This window comes from Akebia trifoliata, chromosome 14, assembly GCF_017979445.1.
Source record: "Akebia trifoliata isolate Shusen 1 chromosome 14, ASM1797944v1, whole genome shotgun sequence".
Classification (NCBI taxonomy): Eukaryota; Viridiplantae; Streptophyta; class Magnoliopsida; order Ranunculales; family Lardizabalaceae; genus Akebia; species Akebia trifoliata.
Window position 1 is genome coordinate 25,126,428 of NC_141388.1, and position 20,952 is coordinate 25,147,379.

A 20,952-nucleotide genomic window follows, 5' to 3' on the forward strand; every position below is an offset into this window, starting at 1 on the left:
TATTTATAGTTAAAATTTAGATTATTATATTAATTTATTTGTATTTTACTAAGAATATTTTTTTTTTAACATTATATTGTATTTATAACATGTATACTTGAATTATATATATACACAAGCAAACCAAGGAAGCGAACCGATCTAAGAAACCAACCAAGAAACAAATTATCTCTACCTACCCCTAGAAACCGGGTTCATTCTAGAGTGGCAAACCATGAACCACAAATTCAATTAGAACCAAGCGAACCAGGTAACCTAGGGCCAGACCACTAGATCTGTTCATGACAAGAACATGGGGATCATGGGCTGAAACTCTTGCAATAATTCTGATTTTTGAAGTCGTTGGTGCAAAATGTGCTTTTGATAGGTCAGTTTCGATTGCTATCATGTCCCAAGTTGAAAACTCAGAAGGAATGATTTGGGGAAAAGGAGGTTGACCACATATAGAGTGATAGCAAACATATAGAGGAGGAGGATCACGTTAACCAATGATTATGGATAGTGGTGGTGCGCTATGATATGCTATCAAATCCCGAAAACTACAACCTAGGAAATATTAGAATGAAAGCAATCATATATATATATATATATATAGTGGATGTATTGGTTGGTTAGGATTTTATGGAAGAAAGTACGACGTCTCTGTTTCTAACATCAACAAACAAACAAAAAAGAGGTACCGGAATGAAAGCAGCCGTATAGTAGTTCATCTCAAAGGTTGGTTGACTATGGAGTGTGTGGTGGAATGGTACGATCCCATTTCTTTTGATTTTTTAACATTTGCACCATTTCTTTTCTATCTAGGTGCCTGCTTTTGATGTATTTGACTTAGGTTCTTATCAAATGCTATTAGAACACCTACCTCTCCCCTTTATCTTCTTCGGTCTGAATCCCAAACTTGATGTTTAAGGGAAAGGGATACTTGGGGGGCCCAAAAAAATTTTGAGGGTATGCTTTTGGTGTTGTATAGGTAACTTCCTTATCAAATGCTATTAGAACCAAGTCCCACATCTTGGGTTCAAATCAACTACAAAGTAATCACGTAGTAGGCCACCTTAAATGTCTCATGGAGCATAGTGTTGTTGTATGATCCCAAGAAATAAATTAGGGTTTAACTTTTTTGCTTTTGATCTATTATTATTGGTTAGGTTCTTAGCCCATTTTCAACCAGTATTGGCTTGGTTCTTCCCAAATGCCTATCAGAGCCGATGCCACCTAGGGAAATGATTGCTTGGGGAGGACTAAAAAAAAGGAAGGAATCAAAATGAAAGCAACCACATAGTGGACAGCCTTAAATGTAAACCATGGAGCATGGTGTGGTACGAATCTAAGAGATAAGTTGGGTAAAGGGGAGAGGGCGGGTATGACAGCGAAAGCAACTATACTATATACTGGACCTTGGGATAAGTATCTCCAAGATTTGTGTTATCAAGATACTCATAAATCTCAACCAATGGATTTTGCATTTAAAGGGTTGGGATCATGTAATTTTTTCGAGAATCATTCTTAGGAGTCAACAGAGGTGTAATAAGTAAAAGTTGGGGTACGAACAGCAGCTCTCTAATATAACCCCCCCCCCCCCCCCCCCCCCCCCATTTACGCATGGAAATCCCATAATGTGCAGCTGGACCAATTTTGTCAGGCTCAGCTGCACCACAGGCGCACTATACTTTTAGCCATCAAGATATCCACAAAATGTAACAAAAAAAAAAAATACTTTCAAATCCACAACAAATAAATCCTGAGTGAAAATACTAATCGAGATCTTAATACAGTAAACATATTCAACAAGGAAAAGAAAGGAAAACAGAGAAACATGTACCCACTTGAAGGAAAAGCAAGTAGGCCTACATAAACTGCCAATCAAAGAAAAACCAAAATCAACTTCTGAGAAAGCGCCAAGGTCCTGTTCCTGTCCCTATCCTGCAAACGTAGAGACAGAAAAGTTTAAAATAATTAGACTTTTGAAATTTTCATTAACATACTATTGGTGCATGGATCTTGCTTGTGTTTTAGAACATGAGTTGACTTGTCTCAATTACATTTCGAGTTGTCTAGGTAGTAAAACTCATTTGAACTAACCAGTCAAATGGGCTCGGAAACCCGCCTACTCAAACTAAAACTCAGCCAAGCTATAGTTCTTTTGAGAAAAACAGAAAATAAATTTAACTTCTAAAATATTAAAAGTTTTTGAGATGTTCAATAATTTTAATATACATCATTTGACTTGTCTGTGTTGACACATGAATAGTAGAGTTTACCCAACTCCATGGGCATTCAAGCCAAATCAAGCTTCCAAGTAAGATGCAACCAAAATGATGAACTAAGATAACAAGAACACAAATAGTGGACTTTTATCCCTAATTAATGTATGTAAGGCAGTAGTTATAGTTTTTCGTATGATCACTACTCCAAGGCATTAATTTTCTGTCGGAAATTGCAATTTCCTTATAACAGGAAATTACCTCCAAAAGCCAGCGATTGTGCGAAGACTCATATTGATGGTCAGAGCAATCCATATCCCAATAAAGCCATGACTGTGAGAGAGAAGGAACAAGCACGCGATGCTTACTATGGACACCAGAACCTAAGAAAAATAAATCTCCACAAGTAAACATCTTGTAAAATAGATTTAAAAAAGAAAAAAGAAAAAAGCATTTGCAATGGGCTAGTAAACTAACTTACCATGGAGTAAGCAGAAAAGGCAAAATCAGACGCTCCAAAGTTGACACCATCAAAAACAAAGGCTAATGAGTTGATTGGTTGAGTAGCTGCCACAAACTGATGAGTGAATGGAACCAGTTTAATAAAATTTGGAATGAAATAAAACATAGAACATTAGTAAAAACTTCATCTTTTTTTGTTTGTAGACTAGAGGAGATACCGGGATGCCTATACTGATAAGGTGCAAAACATTGATGTCTTTCGTAAATAATCCTGACCCAAACTGCAATCCGATTCCAACAAAGAGAGTAAGCGCTAATCCCATAACCAAACCCATCTGCAAAATAGATCCAATCACAACATTTTTAGAGGAAATTATAATATAATAGATGAGAGGAGTGAGATACTTGTGCTCTTCGAAAGTGATGTTTGTACCTGCAATACCCGGGATGCGGTGGCTGCTGCCTTGTCATGATCCTTTTCGGCAAATGCGCTTGCCAGTATAGCCTGAAGGGGAGTTTGATGTTAATCTTTTTGTAAAAGTAAAAGTCAAATCACTTTTCAAATAGTTAGTTTGAATGAAATTTCTATTGTTGGTACTTGGAAGTGTTGATCCCAAGACCTCTTTTTACTTATCCCTTTTATTGCAAGTTGCTTTTTGCTTTATCTCTTTTGGTGTAGTTGGTTCATTAAAACCACTCTTATTTTAGTCTCACATTGGGAAATAACAAGAGTGAGTATCTCCTCATAAGTAATGTTGAGTAATACTCTTGTTAAAAGCATTCAAGAGTCTCCATAATGCCATACGCGCCCGCACGCCTCACCTAGCCAAGCTAAGTTGAGTCGGGTCGAGTGAGGGCGCCGTGGGCTGTGGGCCCAATTGGGCTCTTTGAGCCCGGGACTGTGGGCATTTCCTATATCTTTTTGCTAAAACTTTCTTTTAAATATTTTACGTAACTCCTTTTCTCTTTTCATTGACTTATTCTTTTACCATATATCTTTTGTGGGTTTAACGGATCTCAAACATGTCATTGTTTTGCTACTCATTGAGGTAGTCTTTCGGAGTTAATGGGTAAGTGATTAAGAGAGAACAGATCTCTTCTAATCACTATTTAAGCTAGGTTTGTATAAGGTTTTTTAATGAAACAAAAAATTGACTCTCAACTTCTGATTTCTTTTGTTCTATTATTTGGTCTGTCACTAGAGTACATTTGAGAGTTCTGACATCTTCATTATTGTGCTTATAATCGAAGATCTACCCATTGAAACCTAGGAGGAAAGTTGAAAAACCTTGAATCACTCGAGCAGGGCGCAATCATTTCCTTTAGGTCAACATGCACAGCACGTGCCTCGGGATATTATTACCTCTCTATTTCTGTTTTGGACATTCTCTACAGAGAAGATCAACATACTTGTAGCTTGTTATTGTTCTACTGGATCTATATTTCTGCAGACTCTTCAAATCCGGGTCAGTTTATTATTTTCCTGGTTTGATTAATCAATTAGAATGTCTCTAATTATTTTGAATTAATTGTTTCCTTATCCGGATTCTAACATTTGAAACTGTTAAAAGTATACTACATACATATGAAACCATCACCATAGAAGAAGATAGTATATAAGTAAAGAAATAAATAAACGATAATTCTTTTTCATGGTAGTTCAATTCAGAATAACGCATTTGTTTTACCTGTCCAGCAACAGCTAATCCGTCGGCAAGGAGAGATGTTGTCAACCAAATCTGCAAGCAGATTTGAAATGCAGCCATGGATGTTGATCCATGGCGTGCAGCCAATGATGCCGCCAAGGTCACACAGAATGTCACAGCTATTACCCTTGCCAGCAATAAAGAACCTGAGATCAAGTACCCGACAAAGTAAGGCTTTCGGAATATTATTTCTTTTTGCTAGGCAAGCAAGAGGTCAACAATCCTCAAGCCTTACCAACTGCAGGCATTGTGGCATATGATACAAAATTAAAAATTAAGATCCTTTCGGAAACTTTGTTGAAGAAACCAAATTCTAAAAACTTGAAGCAAAAAAGTAATCTCATAACCAGAAGCAAAAAAAAAAAAACATTGATCCATTGCTCTTAAAAGGCTCGATATTACTCAGTAAATGCCGTATGTTTGATAGTAGTATGTCACATCAGTTATGAATCCACCAAAGTTTCTCTGGCTATGTCAATTTTGCGAAACTTTGATAGCTTCTAGAACCATTAAAAAGCTGGTCTAATACCGTAACGATTAAAATACTGTGTGAGAACTGGAAGTTCTGTTGCCATTGATCACTAAGGTTGATAACTGGGTGGATCCATGAAGTTCGAGAATGTTTTGGAAGTACTGTGCAAAGGCAGATATTTGAAGAATTCAAAGTAGATATAATAACATGAGGAATGGGAGACAATGGGGGCATCGTTGAACCTTTCAATTCAGTGAGGATGGCAATATGTTATTAACTAGTAGTTGGCAGTCCACCATATAATTCATATGTCAGGGACCTAAGATACATGAGGCCTAAAACTTTCATGCTAATGTCCAACAATCAATTATTTATTTATGAATAGTCTGATCTTCTATACTAAGATTTAAAATTTCAAATCCATATTTATGTTCCTTGCACTGATTCATTTCTCTCATATTAAGGCCAGAGGGGGAACAAGCCTTCTAGATGAGATTGAAAAGATTAATTGGATTATTTAATGATGAGCTAAAAATGTGAGATGATTTATAATTTGTGCAGCATTCATGAAACTAGATTTAGTTTTTTAGGTAATGATGTTGCAGGTAGAAGCGTGTACCACCTTCATTGATCTAACTTTTTGAAAGTTTCATAAATATTTTATAACATTTAGCTTAGAAATTTCTCTCTTAAAGGTTAAACTTCCAAATTTGCTGCAGTATTGCTCCATTAAACAAAGAATCATTTACAATAAAGTATATAGTCAAGCAAATAAGATTGTAAGCTCATCCTGTAATTTTCATCAAAATACCATTCTAAAGTCAGAATCTGAACATAAGATGTCAAATCTAGATTTCGTTGTGTAGATAGTTACTGGTGGGACAATTTACTGATGAATGAATTAAAAACCTCATACCATTTTTAAGAAACCGACCAAATTGCATGTCTTTGATACTTGGAGGTAAGAGATTGATTTTTTTCATTAATCTCCATAACAGTATTACTGAAATTAGATACCTGTAAAAACCAAAATTTATGTGAGGAATAATGATGACAGATGCTTGAGAGTATCAAGATATTTATATTATCTTTAACCATATAAAAATATTTCAGAAACTTGCAAAATAGAATAAAAAACATGAATCAGATATAACTTACTGAGAAATTATATGTGCGATGGCTGCACCACTGACACCCAAATGCAAAGCGAAAATAAGAATCGGGTCTAAAATTATATTCATTACATCTCCCGCCACTACATTAATATCAGATGAAAAACATTGGAGTTAGATACATTGTCAAATCTGAAGTAAGGAAGATGAAATATCAGGAACATTGTAATCAGTTCTATTTCAATAAATCTTCAGGAAGACACTCAACGTAGGGCTGCAATGGATCAGGTCCGGATCGGATACAAGTATCGGATCAGTCCTGGATCAGATCTGATCCTTATTGGATCGGTACCAAATCGAACACGATCCAATCCATTAGCAATCGGATCGGGTTTGGATCGGTCCAAACCCAATTTTATGTACAAAATGTAAATAAATTTCATATATCTTAACAAATATATAATATAATTTATATACTTTATAACATATTATCTGGGTCCTTATCAGATCGGGACATGGTGGATCCAGATCCGATCCAATACGAGATTGGATCAAAACCTTATCGGATTGGATCGTTGTTGGAATCAAAATCATCGATCCAGACCCGAAGTTATCGGATTGGAATATATCAAATTTTGGGTCTGATCCGATCCATTAACAGCCCCACCTCAAGGGATGTAATCACCTCAATATGAAGAATGCTGCACACAAAAAATTCTTTGACTAATATAGATCTTCCATCTCTATAAAGTAAGATGCTATGATCTAATTGTTGCCCATCATAATCATCATCATCATCATCTACCTACCTTATCCCAATTTCTTCCATCAAGACATGTTCAGTCATATTTTTTCTTAATACCTCTACCCATGTCATTTCCAGACTTCCTCTTTCTCTTTTAGAGCCCGGGACTTAAACCAAAATACACCTCCATCCTCACTAGTACTGTTATTTGTATTCTTTGTATATTCTGAAAAACATCTCAAAAACTTTCCCTTTATTCATGTTTCAATGTAATTGGTTTTTTTTGTTTCCAGTTAAAAGTTGGATTAATTGAGGCTACAAAGAAATAACTTCACAAAATCCGGTCTTTAAATGAAATAATTAAAATAATTAAAAATTAAAACCCAAAAGCAGTTTATGTACACAAAAACCATTTAAAGTTGACTAAGCAGTTTGGTAGGTTCCACAAAGACCAAACATGGCCTAAATGAGGAGTGATTACTGTAGGTTTAAACGTTAGGGGCCGGTTCGACGGACGTCTCAAAAAACGTCTAAGAAACTGATGTTTCTCGGCCGTCAGATTTCAGTCAATCAACGGAGCACATACTTCCGCACGTCAGTTCATTTATTAAAAACGAAATTTTCGAAATTTGCAAGCACATCCCTCCGTTTTTACAAATTTCGAACGAACTCTCCTTCTCCCTTTCTACTCGACAGAACGAGAGAGTTCAGTCGTTCTCTCTCTCTTTGTCTCCATCGAAATCTTGAGAGCCACCGAGAGCTCGCTCACTCTCTCTCTCTCTCTATTGAGTCTCGATAGAAAATCAAACCCCGAAAACCCTGTTTTCATCTTCATCTCCATTGAAAACCCCGAAAACCCTGTTATCATTTGTAACAAGGCATTTGCGATTTTATCACTCCTATTTTCAGGTTTATATATGGCACAGAGGTACTGGAGAGCTCCTAGAGGTATTGTCTGGGCATTCTGGAGCTGTTAACTCTGTGAACTGGAATCCAGCTAACCCCCATATGTTGGCATCGGCCAGTGATGACCGTACAATTCGCATATGGGGTTTAAATCAGGTCAAACCGAAGCGTAAGGATGCTGAGAGTAATGGTTTTATCCATCATTGCAATGGAGGAACTTGAAGATAACAAGAACATGGGAATAATCAGATATTGATGTTCTCTTCTAGTCCATTGGTTTCATGTAAATTCTTCTCCTTTTCACCTTTATTGCTCTTCTTTCTTTTTTCTTTTTTTGTCTTGGCATTCATAGCAAACACGCATGTAAATTGTGCGGCCGCTGTCTGCCAATAAACCATTTACTGATGACCATTTTTTTTTTTTATAACTGTTTTGTTCAATTTATATTTCACTAATGGGCAGTTGGGAAATCCATGCTGTGAAATGGAGAAGGGCAGGGATGCCTTAATTAAGGATTTGAAAAAGATCCCTTTTTTAATTTCTTTCATAAAACAGGACAATCTTAATCTGCCCCTTCCCCTAAAACCCAAATTAAACTTAGTCATATTCACTGCAGCAGTGGTGGCAACTTGACTCCTAAGGAGCTTACAGTAGTCTGGATGATGGGGACTATGACATCCTCAAGTTTGCAAAATCATTCTTCTTTTGTTACATTACAAAAGAGAGTGTAAAGGCCCCCTTTCATCGCATCGACTTCGTTTTCAATGGAGATGAAGATGAAAACAGAGAGAGAGAGAGAGAGAGCGAGTGAGCGAGCAGTGAGCGAGCTCTCGATGGCTCTCAGGATTTCGATGGAGACGAAGAGAGAGAGAACGACTGAACTCTCGTTCTGTCGAGTAGAAAGAGAGAAGGAGAGTTAGTTCGAAATTTGTAAAAACGGAGGGATGTGTTTGCAAATTTTGAAATTTCCGTTTTTAATAACTGAACTGACGTGCGGACGTATGTGCGCCGTTGATTTCAGCCCATCTAACGTCAGAGAAACATCAGTTTCTCATATGGTTATTGAGACGTCCGTCGAACCGCCCCCTAAACGTTAAAGGTTCTAAAGGATGTGAAGAAGACTGTAAAGGATATGGACAGATGTATTATGAAAACATATAAGGCATGGTCTAATAATTGGGTATCAATATATATTACTCATGACAACAATTTTCTACTTCACATTCAAATGAGAAATATTTCAGGATCCAAACAAATGTAAAAAAAGATGTAGGGGTCAGATCACAGAAAGCTCTTCAAATGGTAAAATGACTATAACAAAGTTGTAAGAATATCTTCTTACCAGTAGCATATAAAGGAGTTTTTGTGTCCTTAAATCCCCGAAAGACTCCTTGCATGGCCAAAGAGAGAAGAATTGCAGGAGAACCAAGAGACCTCAATGTCAAGTACCGTTGTGCTGGGCTTAGCATAGGGGAATCCTATTCAAAAAAGATGTTCTGCTGTTGTTATTTGTAATTTGATGCAAACTAGTATGCAGCACATAAGAATTAGAATGATCTCTGTTCCAAAATTATAAAAAACCCTTGGTATCTCTATTGAAAGCACTTACAGATTTCACACCCATGAAACTTAAGAGAGGTTTTGCTGCCAAAATGAGGAAGATGGCTTGGAGAAGGCCAAGCACTCCACCAATAACCAATGCTGACGATGCAGATGCAATATGTCTCGTCCCATTCTCATGTTTGGCTATTTTGGAATTTCCTCCAATACCCGATGACAACTTGTGCTTGGAATTATCAGCAACTGATTGAGTTTTAAGAGAGAAAGAGCATTTTATTTAGTACCCTAAATATGCCAATAATAGGCTAAGCTGAAATTGGAAAGAAAATTTGCATACAAACTAAAAGTGATTTATTTAATCAATACAAGCATTCATTAACAGAACAATAATATCAACATACCATCTTCTATAATCAGCTCTTTAGTCTCGGAGTTCTTAGATAATGTTTTTTCCAAGTTATCAATTTCTTGTTCTTTAATGTTCAATTTACTGACGGTATCTTCTTCAGCAACTAAAGAAGTTGTGATACTGACAAGTGGGAATATGGCAATCCTTGATACTTGATTGAACAAAGCAATAGAAACTCCGACAGCAGCAAGTTCCACTGGGCCTATATAATAACAGAGATCTTATATTACAAAAGGTACTTCTTAGAAAATTTAAGACCAATTATCAATTTCAATCAAAAGTAGCTATCACAGAGCTTATTATAGAAAACCACAAATAAATCTTACCATAAAGAGACAAAAATCAACAATATCATGCATGCTAAGGTGAAAAAAAGAAAAGAAAAGAAATAGCATTAACAGATATGTTCAAAATATTGATTTATCAGATGAGAGAGGACTAAGAAAAGGCTTGATTACATGGAGTTAGCACTCCCAAATTGGGATGCTTGCCACGTTTTAGCAATGAAATATACACACACTTGAGATTTGAGTAGTTATGTGTTTAAAAAGAATCAAGCAGAAATAAGGTGGTATTTAAAAAATAAAAAATTCTACATGTTACCACGGTTTAAAATATCTTATTTGATTAAATGTTTCGGTTAAAGAAAAAACCGATACGGTATCGGCCGATACATTCGATACAAACTGATACACTGCGATACATACCCGAGACATTCAATGTTCCAGGGTCAATGTTTCATATCGATCTTGTCCGATACCGATGCATATCGACTGATACATTCTGATTTTTTAAACCATGAATGTTACTTTCTTTGAAGAACAGCCGGTACCCACATGTAGAGGCTTGTTGTGTACTTGTTGACTTTGATCTTTCTACAAGACTTAAGAATGGGAGATTAAAGTAGTCCCATTCCTTGTATCTGTATGTCATGTCACACATTCCTACTACATTAACGGAGAAGTGATTTAAATCCAATTTTAGGCAAGAAGATAACAATAGGAAAATAAGAGCAGTCGATTTGTATCTCTACTAGAATTAATATCTCCTGCAGTGTTCTTAAAGATAAACACAGACAGTAACAAACCTACCTATATGACCAACGAATGCTGTGTCAATTAGAGAAGCAATGGGATCAGCTGTTAAAGCCAGTGCTGCAGGAAATGCAATACGCAGTATCTCCATGGCAAGTTCATCCTTCTTGAAAACATTCCTTGAGGACATAAAATTATGAAATTAACCAAAAGTTACATATACAAATCTTGTCAAAAGAATGAATCCTATAAGTTAGGACCTGAGGACCACCAATTCTCTTGTCTCAACAGATTGTTATTTTACCATAGAAGAAAGTGTAATGATTTTCTAAACCCCCCCCCCCCCTCTCTCTCTCTCTCTCTCTGACACACGCACCCATCACAGAACCATAGATCATTTGCCTTGGGATATGCGTAACCATAAATCTTTTTCTTGTGTATCCCAAGACAAATGATCTACGGTTCTGTGATGAGGGCATAGGGGGGTGTGTGTCAAAGTGGGGTGTCATAGTATCACAACTCTAGAAGAAAAGCAGTTTCTACGACAGAGTATCTCTAAACCAAGAAAAAAAAATTGTTAAATGGAACCGAAACAAATTGTACCTTAAATCCTTGAAGAAAATCCGAAAGGGCATCTTCCGATTCTTCCCTGACAGATTCATGTCAACTTCCTCCGCTATATCAGCTTCATTTGCCATAATTGGTATAGATAACCTCTATGCAAAAAAATTATATAACTCTTGGGGTTCTTGGTTTCCACATGCAACAAAAAATCAAGCTTATTGACCCTCAAAGGAAACTTGACATACAACAAAACAATCTCCAAACCCTGCAGCAGAATTGACGAACATTTGATTACAATTGGCACGTTGATCAATCAAAACAAGTGTCAACTACCAAGAAGACCAAGATCACTGATAAGGAAAAAAAAATATGACGAAATTCATCAATGAAAACAAATACCTCACTCAAATTAAGTATTGCAAGATATAATAAAAATTAAACTGGTAGGGTGGTTAAATATGAAGAATTCATCAATGAAAATAAATACCTCGAGTTAAGAATTTCCTGCGGTTTACATAGACATAGAAAAATCCAACAGCTAGAAAGCAAGATTGGGATGCTTAAAATTAATATTTAACATGGGTTTCCAACAAACCTACCTCAGTTGAGAGAAACCCACAAGACCCATTATTACTTATATAGTTAGCTTTATGAACTACTTATATAATTTCATGGTCCAGATAAACCCAAATGGTATCTCTTCTTCCTAGAAACCAGAACACAAGAAACACAAACTTTGAGAGGGACATAGATAGAGAGAGAGAGGTAAATACAGCCCTCCTCAGGTGGGTTTGTTTGATTCATCCCCAGATGTACTCAAAACTAGGATCAAGAACTTAGTTGTGGGCCAGACGTTCCTGATTCCCAAAATAAATTGGGTTGAACGACAGGAATTGGACGACATATGGACTAAGAAGGAATTTAAAAGCTCAGCAAGTCAACAGTCAACACAGATTATAATGGAAGAGAAGAAAAAAGACAACGAAAAAGAGTTAAAAAAAAAGTAGAGCGGAGTCTTACTTTGTTTTTAAAAAAATTCCAGAGAACTTTCCCATCTACTTTTACAGATCCAATAATAAAATAACCAATTGAGTTGCAAATCTTGTCTCAATGCTTTGGAGATGAAGCTAAGGAACGAAGACCGTGCACCAAATTTAATAAATTATGGTTACCTCGAAATTGGAGACCAATTACGTCTATTGTAGACGAATTCAGATCGAATCCATAAAAATTTCTCCTAAAAAGTGCTTTTTTTTATAAGCAATATAGTTTCATTTCCACTTAAATTTTCATATATTTGCGACTTTTTTTCAGATTGTTTCAATAACTCTAATTTCCAGCATTTAAAAAATAAATAAATAAAGTAATCAAGGATTTCCAGCAAAAGAAAATGATCGAAGAGAATTTTCCAGTAAAAAGCCCTTATTACGGATCACCTTGATTTTTCCAAAATGACTAATCGAGCTCCATTTCTCCATGAATTTTAATGTTCTAGCGATCTTTCGATGAGTTTTCAACCTAACCAAGGATAACCAACAAAGTTTCAAATTTCCCCCAAAAACAACCTCGATTACCTCCATTTTTTAAGATTGATCTTACAGAAAATACCGGAATCGAGCAATAAATCTGATTTTAGTAAAATAATTCTACTATCACCTTCCAGAAAAGTGAAAAATCGAGAAACGAAGACATTCACCGACTTTCGAACGATTCATGAATCTAATTCAAGTAGAACCAACACATGATTAACTGGATTCGAGCACAAATTTAGGGTTGGACATTAAATCTAGGGATTCAAATTATCTTTCGTTTCTCGTAAGATGGAATCAGTTCACTGGGGCTGAATCTCCCCGAAATTGGCGGGAATCATTAACATTTTGGAATTCGGAAAGTCGTGGGCCGTACATCAAATTTCATTAAGGTAATTTTGAGATACCCTCCAATTTTCGTCAAAATTATACATACCCCCCTGAGTTTTGAAAATGATGACGTATAAGTGTGACTTTGATCTTTCTTCGGAGAGGGAAAAGTAAAAATGACTAAACTAAGCCTTTTTTCTAGCATCTTAGGAACTAAAGAATTTTTGCTCGAGGTTGAATAAGTTGAACAAAAACTACCTTAGACGTCGAAGAGGTTCAAGTCGCCTATGGGAAAAAAAGATAGAAAAAAGAAATATTATTTCATGAATCAGGGATTTCTTTCTAAATGCCTTTTTTGTGATAAGTCAATTCTTTCTTAGTGCCCTGTCACCCTCTTTCAATTTTCAATTGGTGAGATCAATGATTCAAATCGTTAAGATCAACCTTTAATCCAATCATCAAGATTTTTCTTTTATCATTGTCGAGATCAATAATTATAAATCGTCGATCTTGATATTTTTAATGTAAATCATCAAGATCAATTATTAGAATCGTCAATCTTAATAATTTGAGTGTGCCATCTTATCAGGTGAGGGGACATTAAGTAAGATATAATTTACTTACTGGCTTTTTAAGATTACACCCCAAGACTAAGGGAGCATTTAAAAAGACATCACTCTCTCATGGAGGCTATTAAGTAATTTTTTTATTTATTATATTGTCTTCAAAGTACCTTTGGCGTTATGGAACTAACAAAACTAAATGAAACTCTAGAAGGGGAAGAAAGATCTAATGACTAGACGGAACTCTTCAATTAAATGCAACTTCTTGTTGATCTACCATGTAGAAGTAAGCAATGTATAGTGGTTACACTTTTTGTAGTCTCCTTTCACATCATTGTACAAAATCACAAATATATGTCCTTGTGTATTCCGAAACAAAGGACATAGGATTACATGAAAGGAAGGTACAAAAAAGTTAAAAAGATAAAGATATATTGACTTTTTACATTATAAATACATGTTTACATAATAAATGTCATAAGCATATAAGTATTTTGAATTAAATTTTTTTTTTTTTAACAAATGCTTTGACAATCAATACTAACATTATATATATATATATGAGTCCCATTCAGCAACAAACATTTTGGCGAAATATTTTTCAAAACATAGGTTAGAGGTTTTGGAATGGGCTGATTTTTGGTGAGGATGATCTCTATGGTGAGGAGATCATCCTCACTAAAAATCAGCTCATTCCAAAACTTCTAGCCCTAGTTTACAAGTTGAAAAATTGTAGACCGTCCATTTTTTGTAAACCATTTTTGATGGGGTTAGAAGTTTTAGAATGGGCTGATTTTTAGTGATGATGATCTCCTCACCGTAGAGATCATCCTCACCAAAAATCAGTCCATTCCAAAACCTCTAACCCATGTTTTGAAAAATGTTTTGCCAAAATGTTTGTTGCTGAACATTTCCCAATATATATATTGTAAAGGGTAAAAATGATACGTTATCCAAATTGTACACTTGTCCAAGCCGATTAAGTGGTATTATGTATAAGTCAATATTACCAACACTACCCAACAGTAGGACAGACCAAGATAGAAACGTTTAAGCCAATTGGTAGGGCAAGATAGTAATAGTAAAGACCTAGCCTGCCTAGCAGGGTAAGCCTGGTTTGAGTATTTGTATAATCTTGACTTACACCGATCAAGTCTAGAAAAATTTAAGGAGATCCCCCTAGAATCGTGAATTCAATCTCAAAGATCCCAATTCCGTTTAAGATCCTTATAATTAGGGGATTCTTTGTGATCACATCCTGTAGAAAGGGGAAATCCTGATTCGAAAAAATGATTTATAAATTGAGAAATTAACAAAAGCTAAGGGATCCTTTTGGCCAATTGAGATAAGAGAGAAAGAGAGAGTTCTTATTATAACTATTCTTCTACAACTCTAACTTGAACGTCAAAGAAATCTTGACAGGTACCACACTAGTGTTAATAGGAGGGATGAGAGAGCAACTTCGGATCATTAGAGTAGGGTCTATCAAGTCATCACCAAATTTCTACCCTACATTTATTAATGATATATATATATATATATATATATATATATATATATATATATATATATATATATATATATATATATATATATATATATATAGGGCAGCATTCTGTAGACAATATTCTAAACAACGTTTTGTCCTATATGATAAAATAGTTTCAAAATGGGCTTATGTTTTGTGAGAATGATCTATATGGTGAGTAGATCATCCTCACAAAAAATCAGCCGATTCTAAAACTTCTAACCCAAAAAAAATTGTTACAAACTAATGGTTAAAATGAACGATCCACAATTCTTCAACCTATAAATTGAGGCTAGCAATTTAGAATGGGCTGATTTTTTGCAAGGATGATCCCCTCATCATAGAGATCATCCTTACAAAAAATCAACGTATTCCAAAACTTTTCACATATATAAGACAACACGTTGTTTAGAATATGAGATTGAAGACAAAGGCATTTCAATAATTTTTTATCAAATCTGAGAACAGAGAGGGATGTCAATGATATGAAGCATCTCTAATTAATCTAAAAGCTTGTAGGATCCTTAATTTTTTTATCAAATTTCACATCCTCATTGCACGTCATATTGGGTCCAAAATGGGTGTAGTAAGCCAATGAGAAAAAACTTTTATACCAAGGCCACGTACATGGAAACCATGTCAATGATTTTCGTTGTTGACAACAACAATAGTAGGAAGCTTTAGGGACCTGATGTCAACCTAGACTTTCGGCATGAAGCATGCCTGCAATCAGTTCGAAGTCTCAATCGAGGAAAACTAAAGCAATATATAGAAAAAATACTACTACCCAACAAGATTCGAAAAAAGACACCACGTTAGTGGGTTTAGATTAAACCTAATTGTTATTAGATTATAATCATCTTGACTCGTTTAACTTGATAATTAAATGGATCATGTCAGGATTATGAACATCAATCCTTTTAATCTGTTTTGACATGTTTAAATATTATATCATTAATAGTTCTGTTGATTTACTTACAATAATTAATTTAAATCATGAAATATAGGTTAAACAAATTATGATCATGTCAACCCACATGCAAGAACCCTTTTTTTTTTTTTTTTTTAATTCGAATCTACTCCAAGACTCAAATCCGTTAAATTAGGATTTCGATCACTCGGATTTTGCATAAAATCCAACCCATTTATGCAATAGGATTAAGGGGTTTGATCTATCATATCAGACCTTAATTGCCTTTTCGTCCAAGCCACGGTCCCAAACACCAAGTGGCAATCTCGGGTCAAAAATAATAACTTTTGGTCTATCTTTAGACAAAATAATTTGACTAGTCGAATCTATGAAAATGGACCGATAAGATTTTTGTGAAAAAGTTACTCTTGGAAGTTACCTTCCCATGCTTCTTTTTAAATTGTATTTACAAGAAATACCACGAAACATGGGGAATAAATTATCACCTTGGCTTTTTTATTTATGATAAATCTCAAACAAATTATAAACTTGAATAGTTGGGTTTAGCAATGCAATGAGACCAAGATTTTCTTAACTTTGTCATTGGGGATCCTACAAATAGTCAAGGGATCTCAATGCTTACAACCAAGAATTTTATGCCCAGAATTTTGCCCAATTCTCTACCCATCTCTCATTTCTTGCAACTTCTCTCATCTTCTAACATTGATTCTTGAATTTATATTGAAGAAGAAAATAAACTAAGAAGAAGAAGAAGGCAAAGGTGGTGTAGGATTCATAGTTAATATTATTTATTGGATTTTGTTGGGGGAAAGATTTGAAGTCAATACCTTATTTTCTCTTAAGTGTGGTTGGTGTAGGGTTTTTTCATTTTTAGTAAAACCTTAGTTTAAAAAACATTTTCATTATTTGTGATAGCTTAAAAGTCAAATATTCTTTCTTTTTTATTCTCTTGAGAGTTGTAAAGATAACTCTCTAAATATTTAATCTCATATTTGGTAAATATAAGACTTATGTTCAACTTATAAATATTTTCACTTTCCTACTTACTTAAGTATGAGAGAGAAAGAAATTGGCCCTCGTGAACACATGAGGGCCTAACCTGTCGAAAACTTTTAGTGCACATATGCGCATGCAATGCGCGCACAGGGGAGGAGGTGCAAAACTCCGATTTAAGCCTCATGTGAGTGCGGGTGAAAAACCCACTTTTGTGAGTGATATGTAGTGTATAGGGTGAAAAATGAATTGGATCTAGACCCAACATGAGTCAGAATTTAAGAGTAGTTTGACAACCAAGTTAGGCAAGATCCAACATTGCTCAAATATGTGGTAGCTAAGGAGTTCATAGGCTCAACTCAACATGGAGTGACTGAGCTGAGTGTCTACCCATCCAAGGTAGGGAGGGGCAAACCAAGACAGAATAATTGTACAAGTTGTCTTGTTGTCTTTGAGTTCAAATTGGGAAGGTATCCCGATAATCTTGGCGTGATTGATTGTATCAATCACGTCTTTTTGTAAAGCAATCACTTCCTATTATAGACGAATTTTTCATTAACAAATCCAATGATTTAAAAAGAAAATAAGCCCACGATAAGCTTGAATCGTCATGAACAAGGAAAAAAGGATGACATGGCTAAAGAGGCACTTAAAGAAAGGGGTTGACTTAAAAATAGAAACTGATGTCTTGAGAGTGAGGATTTTAGGAACATGATCAAAGCTATTCGATATTACTTTAGGCAATTTCACATCTAATTTAAATGTCGAATAGTATTTGACAGGTATTACACTGGTACTCGAATTTATTCTTGGAGGAAGAGAGCTCATTGTCAAATGGATTTGAGTTGTTCGAGGTAAATCTTCTGAATTATCTCTACAAGTAACATAATTTAGTCTTCACTTACTTGCTTACCCCTACCCCTCTTTTATTACCTGTACCCTAGATATTTTTCTTTATAATGTAATGTGGATTTTTAGTTCTAAACTACCACATATTAATAGATATTAACACACTTTCTATTATCCTAGAAATAATAGAATGGAGGAATGGGTCCCTAAATCCTTAGGACAAGGCATTGTTGATAGTGATGATGATAAATATTTTATCCTACATAAATATTAACTTTAAACTTAAAGTTTATTTGACAATGGATGGCATTGTGAAGATCTTGATATGATTGTATGTTTAGTGTAAACCAATAATTAATTAAAAAAAAAAAAACCTACTTTCAAGAGAAAGAGATAAAACAATAGGGGGGTAATTTGGTTTCATTGGAAATGAAAAAAATAATTTATCCACATTCGTTCTATGGTGGTAATTTTGTATTTGTTCCAACTGGGGGGGGGGGGGGGGCGAGACAAAAAAAAACTCCTCATTTGTTAATATGCTGTTATAGTAAGTATAAATATTCTTTTAAGGACGAAACAATAAATACGTCATTGCCATAATACATTGTAATAAATAATTCTATCTAAATCCTTTTTTCCCCTCTAAAATGGCATCTAATTTGTCTTTTACTAAAGAAAACGTGCCCAAAATTATAAGTTATATATATATATATATATATATATATATATATATATATATATATATATATATATATATATATCTCGTGGTGCCTCATACATTTTTTGTCTTTTGAAAATTAAAACCACACCTCTTAAACATTAAAAATATATAAAATTAATTTGTAGTTTGATTCTATATTATTAGGTTTGTCGCTTGATTCAAATTTGGGTTCGTGCTTCGTCATTCTTAAACAAACCAAATGTAGAGGTAGCTGGTTGTGGATATTTAAGTTATTTATGTTAATCTCTTAGAAAAAGACTTAAGTCAAACGGGTATATTAGTAGTCTGAAAACCAAGGGGGTATCTTTAATACTAATCAAAATCTTGGGATTTTTAAAATAAAGGTTATCTCTAATATTCATCAAACCATGGGAACATCTCTAAAATTCATCAAACCATGGGAACATCTCTAAAATTCATCAAAATAAGGGGGTTTGTTAGGTTCATTGTCTTAGACGAATCCACTACAAGTCAAACTTTAAACTGGTTCGATTTGTACCAGGGTTCGTCTTATAAAAATGAATTTATTAGATAGCTCTTACCCACATCCAATAATCTCCATGATTTTGCTTCACAATACCAGTCACACGTTAAACCTCTTTAGTACAATTTCTTTACCTCCATCTTCAACCTTAACAATATTCAATCTACTTCAACCTTCAAACCTCAAGAGAAAGATACTATTTTGACAGAAGTAGAATACGATGGAATTTTGAGTTGATAACGATTGATTAAAGATAAGATTGTACAGATTAAAAATAATTTATCATAGAGTTTGAAGAATATGAAGATAGTGGATATTTAGTAGAAAATATCAAAGGTTTTTGACTAGAGACTGAAGATGAGAAAATTTAGATCATTTTTCATTAGTATTCACCAAGGGGTGTGTCTAAATCACCTTCTCTAAACTCAGAACAAGTGCATAGGGTGTCAATGGGCCCGAATCTCTCAAGGCGTCAAAATTCTAGCCCAAGCTCAGCCTACAAGTATTTAGTCCTATGTATGGTCAAGCCTACAAATATTCTTATACATAAATCTATGATATATATAAAATTATAATAATATAAATATAAGACGGTGATGGTAATGATGAGGATGTCGGGGTCACTTTCCATTGACTTAAAAAATAGGAAAAATTACTTAATAATCCCTGACGCTAACTTTTCTTGCAATTTAGCAAGTTATGAAAATAGTACATTTAGAAAATTCCTCTGAAACTCACTCTAAACCTTTCTCACGATTGAAGTGTCGAAATGTTCCTAACCATTCAAGCTCATAATTTTTCATAAAAAAAATTAGATTTTCAACATCCCAATCAATTTTTGACGACTCCATTCCGATGAAAAGGATTTGAGAAGGAGCAAGAAACCATTTTCTAGGGAATTTTTTTTCAAGCATTTTGAAGATGTATGAAAAACTAGTTGTAGACACTCCAAATTTGCCTAAACTGAACCTAAAAGCACCAAAAACCTTCCGAAAAAAGATTTGACTCAAGTCAATTTTTCAAGTGATCGCAAGGTGATCAACAGTTAGAAGGAAAATTTGAACTAGCCATTAGTTACTTAAGGCCAGTTCTGTTATGTAGTTAGGAGTCTCATGTGCACTCGAATTTCTCAAGGTTTAATTACTCTTTAATTCTCATTTTAATTATTTCTTCCTCAAGAAAACCATTTATTTTACCTTTTTACCCATAGCTTAATTCCCTAATAAACCTATTACCAAGGTTCTTTTGTCAATTCTCATCTTCTTCTAACAATGACTTTTGATCAATTTGGTCCCCACTTAAGGCCAATTACCCCATTAACATTGGTTTGTTGAGACACATTAGAGACAAATCCCTCTTCTACCCCTTCTACATTCTTCATCATTCAACAAGCTCCCATGACATTGTAAAATGACCAAATTTCAAAGCTTATGACTACTTTATCTACCCAAGAAAATTTTCTAGAATATGTGCCTAATGACCAATTTATCCCTAATTTGTTAGAGACCCTTTCAAGGGAAATGACCAAAGAAGTTAAAAATCTACCATCTAATTACATGTCATTTGGGTTGTTTCATTCACAATTGACTCAAGGTCAAGGTCTTAGGACTATTCTAACATTCATCAAGAATTTTCTAGAACTTTTGGATGTTTACCATCATACCTATTGATGATTAAGATTGGTAAGACTCAACTAGAGGATAAAGACCATCAAGGCCAAGGTTAGAAAGTGGAAATGTCATTTTTCATAAAGATTTTATTGAGAATATTGGGAATCTTATAATTTGGGATAAGTTTATCCCCAAGAGTCTCCTAAACTCCTATAAATATGACCCCTATTCAAGACAAAG

General features: G+C 34.6%; 1 protein-coding gene across 6 annotated transcripts; it reads right to left on the reverse strand.

Moving 5' to 3' along the window:
* Window positions 1-1,670: 1,670 nt before the first annotated feature.
* Window positions 1,671-13,008, reverse strand: LOC147386601 (protein DETOXIFICATION 42-like). 6 transcript variants are annotated; one of them, XM_086423512.1, is made up of 14 exons: window positions 12,831-13,008; window positions 11,214-11,439; window positions 10,668-10,789; window positions 9,569-9,778; window positions 9,217-9,410; window positions 8,950-9,085; window positions 6,003-6,099; window positions 5,761-5,861; window positions 4,355-4,518; window positions 3,100-3,171; window positions 2,885-3,001; window positions 2,686-2,781; window positions 2,466-2,587; window positions 1,671-1,923 (listed from the first exon to the last, which is right to left on the reverse strand). In XM_086423512.1, exons 2-14 carry the CDS (start codon window positions 11,306-11,308, stop codon window positions 1,881-1,883), a joined length of 1,569 nt encoding a protein of 522 aa, XP_086279638.1. In that variant the 5' UTR covers window positions 11,309-11,439; window positions 12,831-13,008; the 3' UTR covers window positions 1,671-1,880. The 6 variants fall into 6 exon arrangements, with proteins under 6 accessions (XP_086279638.1, XP_086279635.1, XP_086279637.1 ...); XM_086423509.1 differs by lacking the exon at window positions 12,831-13,008 and adding an exon at window positions 12,611-12,782; XM_086423511.1 differs by lacking the exon at window positions 12,831-13,008 and adding an exon at window positions 12,195-12,347.
* Between the last annotated feature and the right edge of the window lie 7,944 nt (window positions 13,009-20,952).